We start from the raw sequence: 18,121 nt of genomic DNA, 5'->3' as shown, positions 1-18,121 counted from the left end.
GAATAAACAGAAAATGCTGATTCCAAAATTTTCTATATATTTATTCCTGCCAAAAATCATGTTGAGGATAAAATAAACAAAGTTCCATAAGACATCAAATTAAACCGAAATATTTTTCTTCTAACAACGCACTATGATTAAATTTCATTACTAATGTTACTGCCATATTTAGTTTGCTTATTCTCGTCCCTGAACTGTAAGACTTTTTATGTTGAGGTATCGTAAACAATAGAATTACGCGGATAAGAATTATATTAAAGCAATGTTAAAAATCGAGGGTTTATTTCAATAATACATCGCAACAGTCATTGGCGATCGTTAAAGGGCCGCCAATTGGTAATTATACGATTCTAAGAAATTATAAAACAATGACAGCAACTAAAATTGAAAGAATATGTCAAAGAAAAGCTAAGAAACCATATATGACATCATGTTAATCGATATAACAGGTTAATAGGTCAGTCGGTTCTTATACTTTGTAAGCACAAGGAGCTATAGAAAAAGACAATCGAAAAAAGAGAAAATACACGAATATACTACGGTTTCAAGAATATCTCGTGAATAGGCGTACCGAAGATAGAGCAAATACATACATACCTTTCATTTAATCTATTTTGTAGTGGAACGAATCTTGTACAAAACACTAGTGACGGAATAGAAGCGCAACAAAGCGAGATATCACTTCACCTTGGCACTATATTCCACAAGAATTATATCACAATTGTCATAACAAAAGAACACATATGAATATGGCTGGTGACGGGTAATTATTCTGCCTCTAGCACTTTCACGGCACATTTTGATATCTCTTGATAATACATGATAAGGGAACTATTTGGTAAAAAAAGAAAGAGCACTTCTGTACTAGTTGTACAAACATGCACGCACCATACGTGAATACGAAGGCACTGATTTTTTTATAAAATACACATTCGATAAAACGAAAATACACTACTAACAAGTGTCAGCCATCTTGTATTGGAGCGAAGCACAACCCAACGTCCCATAGTGCAACACGACAGCTGCAGGAGCTCGTACCATAGACATATAGCTCGTACCAAGTTTATAGTGGCACGATTTTAGAGAAGAGACAAACCAAGTTTGATTGGCGAACGATTTAAACGGACGACTCTCATTGGTTAACGTTACATTAGTGAATTTTCTTTCGTATTATGATTATTCTTTTGAAATGCGTTTGATGCAGTTTTTAACCAATCATTTAATATTATTCTAAAATATTACTGAATCATTGGATAATGTATCTGTAATAATATGCACATAGATAAAGATAAATGTTATTAAATCGTTGACTAAACTTTGCAGATTTCTTACCGGAAAATATTTGTTAAAATATTTTTTCTCAATTGAAATAATGATCTCTAGCTTTTATTACCTTTTCTTATTTCCACAATAGAAAAATGCTTATTCCTTGGATGTGAAAAAATTATCAATTCAATTCTTCACTTCATGGTCATTTTTGAAGAGCTACACTTTCAAATCGTTGCATTAATTGAAACAGGTAGTTGTCCAAAGGTACACTAACTGAGGAGTAAGCAAAGTGAGAAAGAACTCATCCCGACTTTGATATAGTTTCAAAGGTGGTTTTAATAACGTGCAATCCAGCATTATCAGGCTGCAAGATTACTTCTGACCGCTTTGACACCAGTAACAATAGAAAAACGTTTCTTCTTTCATTTTCTTTTCGTCAATTGGTGACTGCAAAGTGCAGCTTTGAATGTTTTACCAAGCATCAAATATTCATAATAAATTACACTTTTTCCATTCTACAGTACACAGGAAACTATTTTGTGATCGTGGATGTTGTGTCTTGGAATATATGAAGTATATTTGCGTACAAATAACTTCGTTTGTAACAATGTATCCACTTTTTGTCTCATGTGATAATGCAACTCAAAAACTTTTCTTTTTGAAAAACGGAAATGGCTAATTTTCGAAAAACGGAACAAAATCGGCGCGAAATATAAACTGCTACAGCCTATCGGCATCTACGAGTGATTCGCAGGACTTAGTTAACGACGTCATACATTTGAATACAAAACAGAAAAGATTTTGATTCACGAACAATAGATTCAGAAAAAATTTTTTAATTACATCAGCGATAACATAATATTAAAAATTAAAAAATATAAATATATGTATATTTTTTATTACTAGGGGAAAGAAACGAGCTATTACAAAGCACTTTCCATTTATTTATTTTAAACACACATTGTTTCATGAGTAAAATAAATTAAATGTATCATAAAATAACAGTTTTAGTGTTTTATACGATTTCTCCTTCTTTTATTTACAAATGTAAAATTACTTTTATTCTATCCCATGTGCATAATTTAAATTGTAATATGTGTCTTATGCACTTTAATAAAACATACATTGATAACATTTGATAACAAATTGGTGTAATCATTGAGATTTCGAAATCAATAAGATAAATTGTGCAAAATCACACTTTTAATATTATAGTAAATAAATATGTAGCTTAAGTACAAAAATGAAATATATACTTTAATGATTAAGATCAATAAGATAAATTGTGCAAAGCTACAATCGATATTATACTGATTAAAAGGATACTTGACTTAATATGGGTTGAACTACTCAAAAAAGGGTAAAAAAAATCATATGGCAAAGTAATATCTAAGTTAGGTCCTCCTGCAAAGTAATACTTTGATGGCTTCGATATATCATGAAATGTAACATAACTAACAATGTCTGTTTTAAGTATATCTGAACAATTTTCATATAAACACTTAGACCAAGACATATTGAATTCTGCAGAAAATTTAATACCAATCCCTACTATAATGTAATTATTTAATGTTTCGGATTTTTTTAAAGCAGAATATAAAATGTTTAAATGTACAGATGTTATTAGTCCTGAACAATATAAACGACCATTAACAACCTGTGCTACTGTAACATTTTGTGGTATCCTATCCAGTAAAATTTGTGTCCAATCAGTGATATCATTGCTGGAAAAATTGCCTGTCTTTGCAACATAAATATTGTACTGGTCTGTTTGTGTAACATTAAATAGAGAATCTTTCATTAAAAAATGCATAGTAAGATTTTGTAACTTTATACAAGACATTGTATTAAAATTATTAGTGTGTATAAATACAGAGCACTTTAGCTTAATATCTTCTCCAAAGGTAACAGTATACCTGTCGATTTTATTACATTCGCCACCTTTTGTAGCTATAGGTAATGTCAAAAAACTACTAGTTTTATTAAAATTGATGTATCTAGTTTCCACCTTATTAGTCTTATTTATTTTTAAGGTGCCAATAATTAACGGTCTTCCAATAATATAACCAGGATTACCACTCAGAAAGAAGCTTTTCTCTTTATCCAATTCTGCCCATTCATAAGTTACTTCAAATTGTTGATAAAAATGTCGAGAAACATTACCTATGTTAAAATATACGTCAACATTATTAATTCCCATAGAGCCATTGTGAACAACCAAGTACTTTACACCTGTTACAATGTTATAACACTTTCCATTGGAACATGATCCTAATACAGTATTATTGCTACAAGTTTTCCAATAACGTTTACAATAATAACTAGTTAAAGATAAACATACATTTTGGGGGCAAACCTGGAAATTATAAATTTAAATGTTATTAACTTTTTTATTGGATATATAACTTTTTAAAGATAGTTACTATCTTTTATATACCTGATCCAATACTTGAATATATGTTTCATTTAATAAATGAGGAGATACTATAACTGTAAAATTATTAAATGCCATAGGAAATAAAAACTTATTTGTGTTAATTAATTCAGTTTGCAAACACTGATCTTTCCAACCATGAAGATATTTTAAAGTTTTCTTAAAAGAACACAATGGAGTAAATCCAGATTGTAGTATTTCTAAATTTATAAAACAGAGATATTGATAAAGAAATATTAATTTAATAAGATTTTAATATACTAATAAAAATAACGTTATATATAGTATATACCAAAAGGTTGAATATAATTATTATATACTATCCATATAACACCATCATCTTGATAATGACTAAAAGTAATATATCCAGGTACATGTAATTGGTCTTCCCATTTCCACGTCGGTCTATTTGAATTTATTGCTTTCCTCAAATCTTTTTCGGTTTTTATATCCTATATAAAATAAAGTAAAATAAAAATTATAATTTTATAGTAAAATATAATTTGACATGTGCACATACTAATCTTACCAATTTATTGTTAATATCATAAGTAGGTGGAAGATTATCATATAAAATACAAAAGAGATTGTTTGCCAATTTTTCAAGTATAAATGGAGTATTATTTCGTTGTATAAAATTTCTATTATAACAATAACGTTTATCAAATAATTCTGGTTGATGACTTTCACAGTACGAAAACACAGTAAAATGGAAGCTGTTACAATCTTTGTCACAACAGCAATTAATATCACAAGATGATATCTATTATATAAACAAAAAATTTTAAATTAACTTAAAAAAATTACGTGTTTAATCCAAAATTGTATAAGGTATTAAGAAACAAAAATTTACTGTTAAATCACATTCGCATATATCAGAATGCATTTTATATACACTTTGGTTTCTGAATTCATTATTGAACTGTATTTTACGAGGCATCTCTGTTATTGGTATTGTTTGAATTTTTGGACTTTGCGTTGGATACATAGAACTACTGATAATGTTATTAGTTGTGTTATAAATATTTTCAGCAGTAGTTGAAGTTTCTTCTAAAATGTCCTTTTCTATTAGTTCATCACATTCTGTTTCATTTATACATGTAAATATTTCTTCAAGTTTCTTTGCATATATTGATTCATTTAATATAAGGTATAAAACCATTAACATAAATTTTGTTGTAAACATGTTGACTTTTGTTTCTATATGCTTTATAATTTAGGATATATTTATTGACAAATAAATTCCTATTCCATGTTCTTTAACTATACGATATATTGAAATAATGTACATTCATACATGACATCCATATTTTTCAAAATTTCGTGCAATTATATGCAATTCAATTTTAACTGTACCCATACTTTCTGTAAGTAACTCAAATCTATCCAAGGAATTAACTAAAACACTTGGTGATTTCAATTGTAAAGTTATCCCCAAAAACTTATCTCTTAGTCTATCTTTCCAATTACCTATATATCAGGAATAAAATAAACAAGAAATATAACAAAGTGTTAATAAAATTTCATTAAAAAGCATTCAACCTACCAATTGGTTTCCACGTATGACACTTTATTGAATGCAATCCAGGAGATAAAGGGATATTACAAACACCATATGACCCAAATAATACTCTTCCGTGTGTATCTCTATGAAATATTTGTAACAAAAGTTTTGGTGAATTTTGAAGAGTTTGTGTTGTATAGTGTACATCTATGGGATGGTCCCAAACTGGCTTATTTGTATATAGATCACAACTTTCTTGAGTTTGTCCCTCTTCACAACCATCTAAAATTTTCCATCCACTACCTATGAAAAAAATAAAATTATCAAGTATATGATAATAAATAATAATAAACGTTTTATATGATAATGATTCCATTACCGGCGTGAAAACTCCACTTGCATAAAAGTCGTGTTTGTGTGAAATCTTTTGCGGACGAAATTCGACCAATTATATGCAATTCAGCCATTCCATAAGATCATTTCATTTTATTACATATTGTAATGAATTAATAAATTGGTGTCATATGTGGCTTTAAACATACCACGCTTGTATGATGTAGTACACATATTTTGTAACAAAAGTTTTGTTAGTATGTAATCATTGTTCGTTATCGTATTTCTGATCAATACATTCTTTTCTTTATCTCCAGAACATAAGGATTACGAATAAGAAGTTGAAAATACTAGTTTAAATAACAAATTAAAGAAATATATGTGATACTATTATACATACAATATCTTATTTCAAACAACTGAAAATAAATCAATGATCATTCAATCTTTGAATTACAAATGTATTATGATACATTTGTTGACACATTCAGGGTGCGGTGTGCGGTGCATCATATAAGTACGCCCTCTTGTCAAGTTTTAATTATATAGTGCATTATAAAATTTTCAATTTTATTTTTTTCAATGTTATACATGCTGTAACATCCTATAATGTTAAATGTAGTATATTTAATATTTAAACATTTTATCGAATATTATAGATTGCATTCATTTTTATTACAGATATCTTTTATCATAAACATTCTGTAAAATCGAAAGTATTGTATCGTTTTCTTTCATGTTTCTCCCAGATTTCTACAATTATAATACTTATAACTATTTTTGAATTTAAAAAACGAAAATCAAGAAAATTAGCAGAATGCTTCTAAAATACTATTTTTAAAGATAATCTAATGCTTTTTGTTAAACTATCGATTTGATAAATCGAATCGAATTGAATGTTATGTGTATTATGTATCACAAGTGTAGGTTATATGTATTTTCTAAGTGACATTTAGTGATAGCTCTATTCTCATTTGACATTAATAAAGATTTATTTTTGTAAATATCTCTGCTATTTATCTTTCACAATCTAAATGGAAACTAAACCAAAAAGTGAACATCTACTAGAATTGAAAGGTAATAAAAACGATTTTGATGTCATTTTAAATTAAAAGAAAACAAAACATATTGTTTATTTTGATATATTGACTAAGACTATCGTATAGTACTACGTATACTACATATAGCACTAATAATTGTATCTTTATTTTTTACCATTTTTAGTAATGAGGTTAACACGACCTATGCTTGCAAGTCCAGTAGTTATTACTTGTGATTCAACAGATCTTCCTGGTAATACTTTAAATAATGAGCTTAAGAATGATTGTACTGCATTACAAGGAATGGAAACCCTTGCAGTAGGACAGTTTATGGTATTACCGCAAAGTTTTGGGTATGTACATGACTATATATCATAATTAAAATTTATTTTGAGCTTCTGAGCTACATAATTTGTAATTAATTATCCATACTTCATATATGAACAATGATAATTATACAATGTAATAATATATGTATATGATTATTTTACTTAAATATAATTTCACAAAAAATAATTTATGTTGAAATTTTATGTATGTATATTCTTTCAGTAACATTTATTTAGGTGAAATATTTTCAAGTTATCTTTGTGTACATAACGGCAGCAATCAGATCGTAAAGAATGTTACTGTTAAAGTAAGTTAATTGTACAAATAAATTAGTCAATAAGATATAATAACTGTATGTATGCTATGTGTCATATAAAACTTATAAACGATAATATATTTCATATTGTAGGCAGATTTACAAACAAGCACACAGAATATATCTCTTTGTGGTAATAGTGGAGAAATGAAAGATTTAGCACCTGACAGTACAGTTGATGAAGTCATACACCACGAAGTAAAAGAAATAGGCACACATATGTAAGAGGCCAGCCATTAAAATTGTAATATGTGTTGAGTAAATAATTAATCAATGTATACTTTTCCAGATTAGTATGTGAAGTAACTTATACCCCAGGAAATTTAAGTAGCACTGCACAATCATTTAGAAAGTATTTTAAATTCCAAGTGGTAAAACCATTAGATGTTAAAACAAAATTTTACAATGCAGAGGTAATATTATGGTAATAATTTTTTTATAATAGCAATATTTAATTGATTAAAATGATATGTATAATCATTTTGAAGTCAGATGAAGTATATCTGGAAGCACAAATACAGAATCTCACAGCTGGCCCAATTTGTTTAGAAAAGGTTTCGCTTGAATCATCTCATTTATTTAGTGGTGAGTTCGCTTAAAATGATTGGTTTAGATAATTATGAACCTGAATTTGTATGTTAATTATTATATTTCTAGTATCAACATTAAATACAAATGAAAAGGGAGAATCTATTTATGGATTAGTTAATATATTAGATACCGATTGTAGTAGACAATATTTATATTGTTTAAAACCACAATTGAGTTTATTGAAAGATCCAAAAATGATGCATAATGCAACAAACATTGGAAAGTTAGATATTGTTTGGAGAAGTAACTTGGGGGAAAGAGGAAGATTACAAACAAGTCAATTACAAAGAATGGTTTGTAGTTTATCATTTCATTCATAATTATATCATATTTGTAATTCTTTACCTAATTTTAGGCACCTGAATTTGGTGATATACGAGTTACAATGAAAAATATTCCTCTCACAGTTTACCTTGAACAATCAGTGAATTTCAATTGTCATATAATAAATACGTCGTAAGTATTTATATCATGTACATATATATGATACAGATAAGAAAAATAGTTCTAAATTTTAATCGCTGTACTGATTAAAATATTTATATCATTACCATTAGTGAAAGAAGCATGGATTTAATGTTAAGTTTGGAATCAAGTAACTCTATAGCATGGTGTGGAATATCTAATACAATGATAGGAACATTGAAACCTGGTGTTTCGATAGATATTCCTTTATGTTTAATTCCCTTACATAGTGGTATAATAGTAAGTATTTTTGTATAAACATTATAATGATGTTACGTTACAATGTGCGTTACGGAAAGTAGTACATTTCGTTTGTCTTATGAAGACTAGCACGTTTCATCATTTCCATCAATAACTAGCAATAACATTAATCACGATAAGGAGCACGATTCACAGTACACCACGAGCAATATCATATTTCGAACATTGCGGCGAAGAGTGGCAAGTTTTATTTGTCCTACGAAGATTCAAATGAAAAAGGTACGTAAATGAAAATTTTAAAACGGTACATCTCAAAGTAGGATATTATAGAATATAGATTATAAAATGTATAAAATACTAAAATTCAATTATTAAAAATCTATCAGCATTAGTGCTTAAAAGGTCTTATCCTAAGGGAATGTATTCAATGTTATAGTAATATTATTAATTAAATAAATTAGTTTGTTTATATTTGATTAAGTTCTACTTATTTTACTAAAGACATTTATTTCACTTAAAAGAGCTGTTTACCTTTTTATTCTTATAGTGGAATGTTAGACAACCAATTTAATATAATATTTTTAACAGCTACAAGTGGAACATGTTGTTTTTCACGACAACTACTGAAACGTGGTAATTTTTATAGCGGAAAAACAATACGAGTTATTCTTTGTCGCTATAAATAAGAACATGTTATCTTTCGATTTACAATTGAAACGCGCTGCTTTTCGTGGTCACAGAATCCAAAGAAAATTGTCTTTGTAAGACAAATGGAACGTACTACTTTTCGTAACGCATGTCTATAAATATTTCAGCATATTATTTAATATTATTATATATACTTTAGACAATTTCGGGATTAAAATTAACGGATACATTTTTGAAGAGGGTATATGATTATGATGACTTGGCACAAATATTTGTTAGCCAAATAGACTAGTCAAAAGGTTAAGTAGTTAGTAAAATTACGTTCATTAACCTAATATATTTTACTAAATAAATAGACGTTTATTAATATATTGAGGAATACCAATATGGAAAGGAAAAAAATAAGGACAATGATTTTTATAAAATAAATTCTTTAAAAATAAGCATCTATTGTAGACATTTTTTCAGTTTCACTCATTGCTCCTACAGCACAAGCAAGTAAAGTTTGAACATCTTGAGGTTCGTTACCGCCAAAAATATAACCGTTAGCCTTATCCACTGCATTTTTCACTTGTAATAACAATGTTTGATTAGAAATATCTAATGGTATAAAGCTAACAAGACTATAATCTTCTATGAGTGATACAAATGCTGCATTTAATTTTTTGTATCTATAAATATAAAATATTTTAAATTTTATACTTGGATTGATTCATGGAAATTTATTAAAAATAATAAAATTCAATAGAAAATCTTACTTTGATGTAAAAGGGCCTTCATCCAATTTATCTAGCAAATAGTTCAAATCCAACACTTCTGTATAAAAATCTATATTAAAATCTAGGCAGTGACTAAATTTTTTCATTTCATCAAATTTGGTCATCACATTAACATGAGGTAAACCTAATTTTAACATAGTTGTTGTGCAAAGAATTAAAGAAGATAAGTATTTACCTATAATAAAAAAAAGTTATATAATATCTTTTTTAATTACAAATCTGTCAAATTATGGTGTACTATATATAGAAAGTACCAGCATCGCTGCAATGATGAGAATCAACAAGGTGTACACTGCATAATCTTACTAAATTTTGTCCTAATTTTTCGGCAATTACACTAACTGAATTGTGATGTGTATATAACTCAACCTATTAATAAACATGAATATAACATGTAATTATCTTAATAGTGCAATATTTATGTATGTATATAAACACAAACCTGCCCTGGGCAATCAAATATAAGATAATGATCTTTCAAATTTAAAACTTTTGTAATTAACCATTTTATATTAGCTTCTAAAAATTCCATACAGTACACCAGTGCTCCGTTTGGACCAAGTCCATAGTGTGACATTACTTCCTCATGTTTAATTAATTCAGATATATCTACTGTTGGTATATATTGCATGTTTTCATTTGCAGGATCTGTAACATAATAGTATGTTTGTTTAAATACACAAATGTAAGGTTTCAATTACTATTAATCATTAAAATACTATTAGCTTTTACCAATATTAATAACAGCCACTTTTCTTCCAAGCTTCTCCAAAAATTTGGTCATAGCATAACAATATGTAGTTTTTCCACTCCCAGGTGGACCAATAACTAATTGACCAAATATTAAACTCATATTTGGTTCTCACACTTTCATATCATTTATAGCTGCAACTATAGGTTTTAAAGTATCTGGTTCATAATCCTTTAAAGATATTGAAATTAATAATGGTTTATCTACATTAATTTGCTCTGCTATATATCGGGCAGCTGCCACAAGTTCAACATCATCTTTCCCAAACAATACTCTAAAATCAATGTTATCATTTACTGTTAAAATAATTTGTAACTATAGATACATTACATAATGATAATATTATTTACTTGGTAGAATATATACTATTATTATACTGATTGAATGAAGATCCACGGCTTATGGCTATCAGTGATCCAAATTTTTTAAAATGTGTTATGATTAATAATATGCGGTTACTAAAAACAAATATAAATAGTTATCGATTTAAAAAAGTATTCTTAAGCAGTTTAAATCTATAATTTTTATCTAAAACAAATACAAATTATGAAAACAAAAATGAATATATTCTTTATTCTATTACCTATAAATCTTCAAAGCAATATCGGTATGATGACCATGAGTAACTACACAAGAATGATTTTTCATATTTGCTAGGTTATCTGTAATTTAAATTACAAGTATCGAAAAATTTATAAAATTTATAGTACTGATATAAACATAATTTAACGAATAAAACATACCTATATTATATTAAAAACATGTTAAATAATTTCTATTAATTTCATACAAAATAATCGCTCAATTTACACTATATGTCTCTAGTACATTTTAAAATTATAGTAAGTATTGTCTACACTGGTAATATTATAGTAATTTTCTTCAAGTTATATTATAATGTTATGATAACAAAAGCCTAATATGAAATAATAAGCTTGATATAAAAAGAATTAGAAATCATAAAATTGCAGAAGTAATTAGCGAGAGAAATGAAAATTTAATCTAAAAATTAAATGCACATGAAAATAAGCAGAGGTAAGCCAATCAGTAACTCAAACAGAGAAATGCATTAAATTCATGTGTACAAAGTTTAGAAGCTTTACTTCGAGCTGATTCTACAACGATTCTTATTCAACGGATAATCCATATTACGATTTCACAAAGGTGTCCCGTTTTTTTATTAATGTTGCGTATTTATGAATTTAAAATACGTTATATGAAGTCGTAAATGCACATTTTACAAAATTTTTTGTTATATTAGCTTACATGATATGAAATTCTAAATTATTTTTTTAACATTAGTAATTTAAGAAGTTAACCTAAGGATATTATATATGTGTGAATAGTTTAAACAGACTGGTTGATGTTAAGGACAATGTCATTATTTAATAAACCGAAGAGAAACATCCGCCGTCGACCTTTCAACGACGATGATGAAGATAATGAAAATAGGATGGAAGTGGAGGACACCCAGCCTGTAAAATCGAAAACAAAGAAGAAGGATAAACCAAAGCAGACGCTCCTCAGTTTTGGAGAGGAGCTGGAAGAAGGTAATTTGTTTGAAGATTGTACATGCACGTACATATGTACAGATGCATTTATCATAAAATGAAAATGTGTTTCGGGATCTTATGTTTATAATAATTTCAGCTAAAACAAGTTGCATACGATATTAAAATTACGAATTTCGTTATATTTAATGTTGAGATCATAATAAAATGGAAAAAATTAATGCAATTTTAAAAACATTTCAATTAATCATATTTTATTCAGTCATTATAAAATTCTTTGGAGAGGTTCCAAATATTACATATAATAAAAATCTAATAATCTGTTATCTTACAGCGGATGATGGAGAAGTCTTTAAAGTGAAGAAATCATCTAGGAGCAAAAAATTGATGAAACAGCTAGATCACGAAAGGAGAAAAAAGAAAGGTGAAGAGAAAATGCAAATGGACTCTGAGCAACCACACATGTCCGTTAAAGTGGAAAAAGAATTAGAAATAAAGACAGATGATCTAGTAGTAAGCTATTTCTATGATGTTTATTATTATTAGAATTTCCCAGACGTAAAACATTTTGTTATTCTTAAATCAAAATTTACTTCTTTATAATACTTCATATTTAGTATTCACTGAAAGTATAACAAAGATTGTCAATATGTGCAAATATAACTTTGTTAGAATTTACTTTTTATAAGCTGTGTTATTTTTGAAATGTGAAAATGTTTTAACATATTTTATGTGAAATGTGATTCTATTAACATAATAAATATACATTCATATAATGCAATAAGTTCTAAATAAGTTCTAAATATATTAAGTATGTATGTACATATAATTATTAAAATATGAATGTGTACAATTAGTTAAATCTTTTTAGAAGGAAGATATTAATATTACATTTTAACAATGTTTAATAATTTTTTACTTTTCTAAAATACAAAAATACTTTCTAATCTTTCACAATATAATATATTATTATCTATGTCTGTTCAATAATAACTATTAATCAATTAATTGATTAAATTATTATTTAAGTTAAAACTTCTATTAAGTTAAAATTTTTTATTACTAGGTGAAAATAAAAAATGCAGGACCTTTAATTCTGAATGGGCGAGCTGCATTGGCAGCTGGAAAGGATGATTATACATCTGATGAAGAGGAAGATGAACCACGTAGTCATAAATTTAGAAGAAATACAGATAAAGCTGACACAATGAAAATTCTTCTTGAAAGTATGTAATATTTTTATTGTATCTATAATGTTCAAAACTTTCATTATTTTGTATCTTTTATATTTATTTTTTTAAATATTCTAACAACATTGTTTACGAATATTATTTTGTATCTATAAGGTGGTTGCATACCAGATGCTGCAATGATTCATGCAGCTAGGAAATGCAGACAAAAAGCAAGAGAGTTAGGAACTGATTATATTCCTATAGAAGAACAAAGGTAATATGTTTTGTAGCATAATTAACATGGTATAGCCCCTATACAATTTGATTAACTGCTATTAAATGTTGGATTTATTTTGCAAAACATTTGATAACTATGTTAATTTTTTCAGTGATGATAAAGGTAAATCAAGACTTATTAGGGAAGAAGATCATGATAGAAGTGATGATGATGATTCACAAGACCGAATTGATATGACTGTTAACACTGAAGCGCGTGATAAAGAGAAAAGGAGAGAAGCCTTCCTTGCTTCACAAGTACCATTAAAACGTTAGGTTTTGGTTATTTATTATTTACGATTTTTTCTTAAATAGATAAGTGAATGCATTGTATGCATTTTTTAGTTTCTGATGATGAAAGTGAACACGAAAACGAAGAAGAAGAGTGGGAAGCTCAACAAATTAGGAAAGGAGTGACTGGTGCACAGGTAACAGGATTTGTATGAAAAAATAGTACAGCATGCACTATTACATTTATAATATAAATAAAAATGTTTAGATTGCAGCAGCGCAACAAGACTCCATGATGCAACAACAATATTCAATGAGTATGAACGTAAATTCAATGATGGGAAGTGGAATATCTCTGGAAATGGTAATGATGCCAGCTCCACCACCTCCTCCAGTGATTCAACCCCCAGATCCTACAAAAATAGTACCAATCACTCCTCAAGAAGTTGTGAATAAAATGCGTGCAAGGTAACAATAACTAAATTAAAATTTTGATCTAATACAGTTTTGAAACTTTTAAAATTTATAAAATATATATAGTTTTTATAAATTTTAGTTAGTAGATATAGTTTTTATTCCTATAAAATCAGAATGAAAAATATAATTCGTAGATTGGACAGTTTAAAAGAAGTACATCGACGTCATCAATTAGATCAGGATCGTTTAGAGCAAGAGTTAGGACAAACTGTGAAAGAACTGGATGATGCTGAAATTCGTGCACCGCAGCTTGCGCAGCGCTTCAGATATTACCAAGAGTTGCGTGGGTATGTCACTGACTTGGTAGAGTGTCTTGATGAGAAGGTGGGTTTATACGCTGTCACGTTTTTTTATGTGCACTGGGGTTTTCCATGCAATTTTTGGCTGTATAATTACTCAGCCATATTAGAAATATATATATAATGCATTTTTCTTATTAAGTAAATTTCTTGATGAAAAATGTGTAATATAGTTTTCCTTTAGAATATTAGAATTTTTGTTTTTAAATATTTTATATTGCTAACACTTCTGTTATGTATTCATTGGCTAAAATTATGATAATTGTTGCTGAGTATATAATTAATTAAAAAGCACTATATTCAAATACTAAAAGATGTAAAATATTATTTTAGTTTATATATATATTTAAATAAATCATAAAATATTAAAAATATGTGTTACAAAATAAAAGTTAAAGGATATTTTATGTATCTATTAATGAATTAGAATTTGTCTCTCTATTATTACGTATTTTTTGTATTATTTTGATATTTAATTATTATTAAATGTATTATTTTGTTTTATTTTGATATTTTTATATATATCATAAGATTCAGAAAAGAAGAAAAATGCATATTAAACTAAAGAATGGAATTTGCTAGAAAAAAGTATAGCATTTATGTAATGTATATTTGCATTGCCGGGGGTCTGTATCTTCTCTGTATAAAGAAATTATTTACTGTGTAGTAAAAATATTTTTAAGTATTTATAAGAATTGAAAAGATATAATAATATGTGTGGTAAGTAAATTGTGATATTAATTTCCAATTTTTTAAGCAAGAGATATCCAATGATTGTGGAATTACAGATTAAGTTCCAGCAAATGTTAAAAACATATATTGTTTCACCTTTTATAAATTATTTAAAATAAATATTAAAACATATTTATTAAAATATTACTACTTTGATATGAATATTTTCTGGAACAAACACAATTCTCAATGTCATTGAGTTAATTTACTGTGTCAATGTTAACATGTAACTTTTTTGTTAGTTGCCGCTGGTCATTGGATTGGAGCAGCGCTGGTTAAACCTTTATAATGAACGTGCAATAGAACTAATGGAAAGAAGACGACAAGATACAAGAGATCAAGCAGAAGAGATTACAACAGCTGCAAGTCAGTTATTTCAGTATTATATATAATTATCTGTGACTGATAAAAAATATAATGAAAAGTATATTTTGATCAATATAATTTAGATATGAATTATTTTTTAAATTACAGGAGGACAACCTATACGAAGAGGGCCAGAAGTTGAAGCTCGTATCCGTCGAGCTACAGAGAGAGAAGGAAGAAGAGCTCGTCGAAGAAGAGCTAGAGAATTAGCTCCTACATTACCAAAACATATTGATGGAATGTCTAGCGATGACGAAGTTACTGAGCAGCAAAATCTCGCGTTTAAACAAACAAAAGGTTGTACTTTAACAAGTTTAATTAAATTTAGTTTACGAAGAAGTAGAATTTATAATGTTTACTATTGTCTATCAAGTATGGATTAACACTATGTTCTAATTCTTATCTTTTATAAAATGTCTTCTTTCTATATTTATTTTCAGATGAAATTGATAGTGACAGTAAAGAAATATTTTCTGACGTCATGGATGAATATTGCACAATAAGAGGAATACTTTCAAAATTGGAGTCTTGGAGAGAAACTGATAGAGATGCTTATATGGAAGCTTATGTATCTTTATGTATACCTAAAATTATTTCTCCGATTATTAGATTACTATTATTGACATGGAATCCTATTATGGTACGTGCATTATATTAAACTTTCATATATTTTAGTTACGAATGTAATAATAACGGAATAAAATACTAACTCTAAATCAAAATTTTTCTTCTTTTAGGAAAGTGCAGATATAGAGAGAACAAAATGGTATAACACTTTACTTTTATATGCATTAAATAATAAAGAAACAGAAGAGTCACTTAAAAGAGATCCAGATGTCAGATTAGTACCATTTACAATAGAAAAAATTGTTATACCTAAGTTAACATGTAAGATTATTTTATTTAGTATAATTAAAATGCCAGTTAAGAAGTTTGCAATAATTTACAAAAACTTTTTATTTATAGCTATAGTTGAAAGAATATGGGATCCAATGTCTACATCACAAACGTTACGACTTGTAGGCACAGTAAATCGTCTTATTAGGGAATATCCAAATTTAAATGATACAAGCAAGCCATTAGAAACATTATTTAATGCCATATTGGAAAAAATTAAATCAGCAGTTGAAAATGATGTTTTTATACCAATTTTTCCAAAACAGTTAGTATATAATATTCATCTTTATTTAAAGCTATTAATAATATTTTTGTAATAATGCTGATAATTTTTAATTTTATATTTTAGAGTCTTAGATACTAAACATCAATTTTTTCAAAGGCAGTTTGCAATGGCTGTGAAACTTTTAAGAAATTTATTGAGCTGGCAAGGTCTTCTTGGAGACACACAATTAAAAAATTTAGCTCTTGGTTCATTATTAAATAGATATCTTTTAGCGGGTTTAAGAGTATCTGTTCCAACTGATGCATTATTTAAAGCAAATATGGTATGTTCATACTGCTCATTTCAACATATTTCATATAACTCTTTAAACTTTTAAGTAAACGTTACTCAGAAAATATCTTTTTATAATACTATGTTTTTATATAATAGGTAATGAGTACACTCCCTCGTGCGTGGTTGCAGGGTGAAACGATAGAGCATCTCAAAATGTTTGCTACACTTATCCAGCAACTCAGTGAACAATTAGATCAAGCAAATCCAGCGCATAAGTAAGTATAAATTTTATAAGCTTTTTTATGTCAGAGTCGTAGTAGTTTATTTTTTATAATATATAATTGCTATAAATGATTAAATAAGTAATCATAGATACTATATCTGATATTTTAGATTTTGTATATTGAGAATAGATTATTTTTGTATATAGAATGTATCAATTTTATCAGCAAACTACAAACTTAAATTTTCGCGTATTTTAAATTAATTATTCACTTTTACAGCGAAGCCTGGGAATATTCGAAGTCCATCTTAAAAATAATTAAACCTTTATAATGTATTAATTATATGCATTTCTTAATCATATTTTATGGTATTTTTATTTTATGATATTCATTAATAATGCCTATCTATAATTTTATACTCGTATTGAAAAGGTCTTGTATATGAAAAATTGCAGTACAATTAGATGTATAATATATAAAAGTGTAATTTTTTGTATAGAAATAAATTAAATAAGATTCTGATTATATAATATACTTTCCAATAGTAATTTGTAAATAATGAAAGTAGAAATATATCAAAATAAATATGTAAATATTAGATTGTACCTATTATAGTTTTCCTATTATAACTAAAGAAAATATTCTTATAAATTTCTCATTTTATTTATTGTACTGTATAGTACATAAGCTAATATATATTTTTGTATAATAGTGACAGTCCATAGTTATCTAAATATTTTTGTTTTCAACAAAGTTTCTAATGTATAATCCTTTTA

General features: G+C 27.2%; 5 protein-coding genes across 9 annotated transcripts; 2 read left to right on the top strand and 3 right to left on the bottom strand.

Annotated features, from left to right (window-relative positions):
• Window positions 1–2,198: 2,198 nt before the first annotated feature.
• Window positions 2,199–5,997, bottom strand: LOC138181249 (tectonic-1). The gene is made up of 8 exons (XM_069115961.1): window positions 5,587–5,997; window positions 5,250–5,510; window positions 5,001–5,173; window positions 4,557–4,910; window positions 4,233–4,466; window positions 3,996–4,155; window positions 3,707–3,903; window positions 2,199–3,625 (listed from the first exon to the last, which is right to left on the bottom strand). The coding sequence occupies exons 1-8, from the start codon at window positions 5,672–5,674 to the stop codon at window positions 2,540–2,542; spliced, it is 2,553 nt and encodes an 850-aa protein (XP_068972062.1). The 5' UTR covers window positions 5,675–5,997; the 3' UTR covers window positions 2,199–2,539.
• Window positions 5,998–6,168: 171 nt separating this feature from the next.
• Window positions 6,169–9,574, top strand: LOC138181105 (trafficking protein particle complex subunit 13). Of its 2 annotated transcripts, none has more exons than XM_069115676.1 (10): window positions 6,169–6,617; window positions 6,765–6,933; window positions 7,133–7,217; window positions 7,320–7,447; window positions 7,516–7,639; window positions 7,715–7,811; window positions 7,884–8,110; window positions 8,173–8,273; window positions 8,375–8,522; window positions 9,331–9,574. In XM_069115676.1, exons 1-10 carry the CDS (start codon window positions 6,575–6,577, stop codon window positions 9,421–9,423), a joined length of 1,215 nt encoding a protein of 404 aa, XP_068971777.1. In that variant the 5' UTR covers window positions 6,169–6,574; the 3' UTR covers window positions 9,424–9,574. The 2 variants fall into 2 exon arrangements, with proteins under 2 accessions (XP_068971777.1, XP_068971778.1); XM_069115677.1 differs by having other exon boundaries at window positions 8,608–9,574.
• Window positions 9,469–11,545, bottom strand: LOC138181106 (GPN-loop GTPase 2). 2 transcript variants are annotated; one of them, XM_069115678.1, is made up of 8 exons: window positions 11,405–11,545; window positions 11,245–11,323; window positions 11,012–11,119; window positions 10,643–10,935; window positions 10,353–10,558; window positions 10,165–10,279; window positions 9,890–10,085; window positions 9,469–9,802 (listed from the first exon to the last, which is right to left on the bottom strand). In XM_069115678.1, exons 4-8 carry the CDS (start codon window positions 10,761–10,763, stop codon window positions 9,565–9,567), a joined length of 876 nt encoding a protein of 291 aa, XP_068971779.1. In that variant the 5' UTR covers window positions 10,764–10,935; window positions 11,012–11,119; window positions 11,245–11,323; window positions 11,405–11,545; the 3' UTR covers window positions 9,469–9,564. The 2 variants fall into 2 exon arrangements, with proteins under 2 accessions (XP_068971779.1, XP_068971780.1); XM_069115679.1 differs by having other exon boundaries at window positions 11,028–11,119.
• On the bottom strand, window positions 10,773–11,309 carry LOC138181248 (proteasome assembly chaperone 3-like). Its single transcript, XM_069115960.1, has 3 exons — window positions 11,245–11,309; window positions 11,012–11,119; window positions 10,773–10,935 (listed from the first exon to the last, which is right to left on the bottom strand). Exons 1-3 carry the CDS (start codon window positions 11,307–11,309, stop codon window positions 10,773–10,775), a joined length of 336 nt encoding a protein of 111 aa, XP_068972061.1.
• A 9-nt stretch (window positions 11,546–11,554) lies between the features above and the next one.
• Window positions 11,555–17,874, top strand: LOC138181104 (PAX3- and PAX7-binding protein 1). 3 transcript variants are annotated; one of them, XM_069115675.1, is made up of 17 exons: window positions 11,555–11,696; window positions 12,008–12,211; window positions 12,507–12,685; window positions 13,239–13,398; window positions 13,519–13,618; window positions 13,734–13,891; window positions 13,966–14,048; window positions 14,120–14,319; window positions 14,463–14,652; window positions 15,602–15,725; window positions 15,834–16,022; window positions 16,166–16,365; window positions 16,463–16,613; window positions 16,692–16,887; window positions 16,972–17,170; window positions 17,278–17,396; window positions 17,625–17,874. In XM_069115675.1, the coding sequence occupies exons 2-17, from the start codon at window positions 12,025–12,027 to the stop codon at window positions 17,674–17,676; spliced, it is 2,487 nt and encodes an 828-aa protein (XP_068971776.1). In that variant the 5' UTR covers window positions 11,555–11,696; window positions 12,008–12,024; the 3' UTR covers window positions 17,677–17,874. The 3 variants fall into 3 exon arrangements, with proteins under 3 accessions (XP_068971776.1, XP_068971775.1, XP_068971773.1); XM_069115674.1 differs by lacking the exon at window positions 11,555–11,696 and adding an exon at window positions 11,748–11,825; XM_069115672.1 differs by lacking the exon at window positions 11,555–11,696 and having other exon boundaries at window positions 11,832–12,211.
• The last annotated feature ends 247 nt before the right edge of the window (window positions 17,875–18,121 follow it).

Source organism: Bombus flavifrons, chromosome 6 (assembly GCF_040668555.2).
Source record: "Bombus flavifrons isolate JBK064 chromosome 6, iyBomFlav1_principal, whole genome shotgun sequence".
In the NCBI taxonomy this organism is placed as follows: Eukaryota; Metazoa; Arthropoda; class Insecta; order Hymenoptera; family Apidae; genus Bombus; species Bombus flavifrons.
The sequence above is the reverse complement of the archived record's forward strand: the minus strand, read 5'-3'. Positions and strand labels throughout refer to the sequence as shown.

Coding starts and splice junctions, on each gene's coding strand:
- LOC138181249 (XM_069115961.1), bottom strand. CDS start 5,674: ATGGCTGAATTGCATATAATTGGTCGAATTTCGTCCGCAAAAGATTTC. Junction 5,174..5,249: donor TCATACGTGGAAACCAATTG/GTAGGTTGAATG, acceptor CCTGATATATAG/GTAATTGGAAAGATAGACTA. Junction 4,911..5,000: donor TTGAAAAATATGGATGTCAT/GTATGAATGTAC, acceptor TAAATTATAAAG/CATATAGAAACAAAAGTCAA.
- LOC138181105 (XM_069115676.1), top strand. CDS start 6,575: ATGGAAACTAAACCAAAAAGTGAACATCTACTAGAATTGAAAG. Junction 7,448..7,515: donor AAAGAAATAGGCACACATAT/GTAAGAGGCCAG, acceptor ATACTTTTCCAG/ATTAGTATGTGAAGTAACTT. Junction 7,812..7,883: donor ATCATCTCATTTATTTAGTG/GTGAGTTCGCTT, acceptor TTATATTTCTAG/TATCAACATTAAATACAAAT.
- LOC138181106 (XM_069115678.1), bottom strand. CDS start 10,763: ATGAGTTTAATATTTGGTCAATTAGTTATTGGTCCACCTGGGAGTGGA. Junction 10,559..10,642: donor AGTGGCTGTTATTAATATTG/GTAAAAGCTAAT, acceptor ATTATGTTACAG/ATCCTGCAAATGAAAACATG. Junction 10,280..10,352: donor TATTTGATTGCCCAGGGCAG/GTTTGTGTTTAT, acceptor GTTTATTAATAG/GTTGAGTTATATACACATCA.
- LOC138181248 (XM_069115960.1), bottom strand. CDS start 11,309: ATGAAAAATCATTCTTGTGTAGTTACTCATGGTCATCATACCGATATT. Junction 11,120..11,244: donor ATTGCTTTGAAGATTTATAG/GTAATAGAATAA, acceptor ATTTGTTTTTAG/TAACCGCATATTATTAATCA. Junction 10,936..11,011: donor AATAGTATATATTCTACCAA/GTAAATAATATT, acceptor CATTGATTTTAG/AGTATTGTTTGGGAAAGATG.
- LOC138181104 (XM_069115675.1), top strand. CDS start 12,025: ATGTTAAGGACAATGTCATTATTTAATAAACCGAAGAGAAACATCCGC. Junction 13,892..13,965: donor TTCACAAGTACCATTAAAAC/GTTAGGTTTTGG, acceptor TGCATTTTTTAG/TTTCTGATGATGAAAGTGAA. Junction 17,397..17,624: donor CAAGCAAATCCAGCGCATAA/GTAAGTATAAAT, acceptor TCACTTTTACAG/CGAAGCCTGGGAATATTCGA.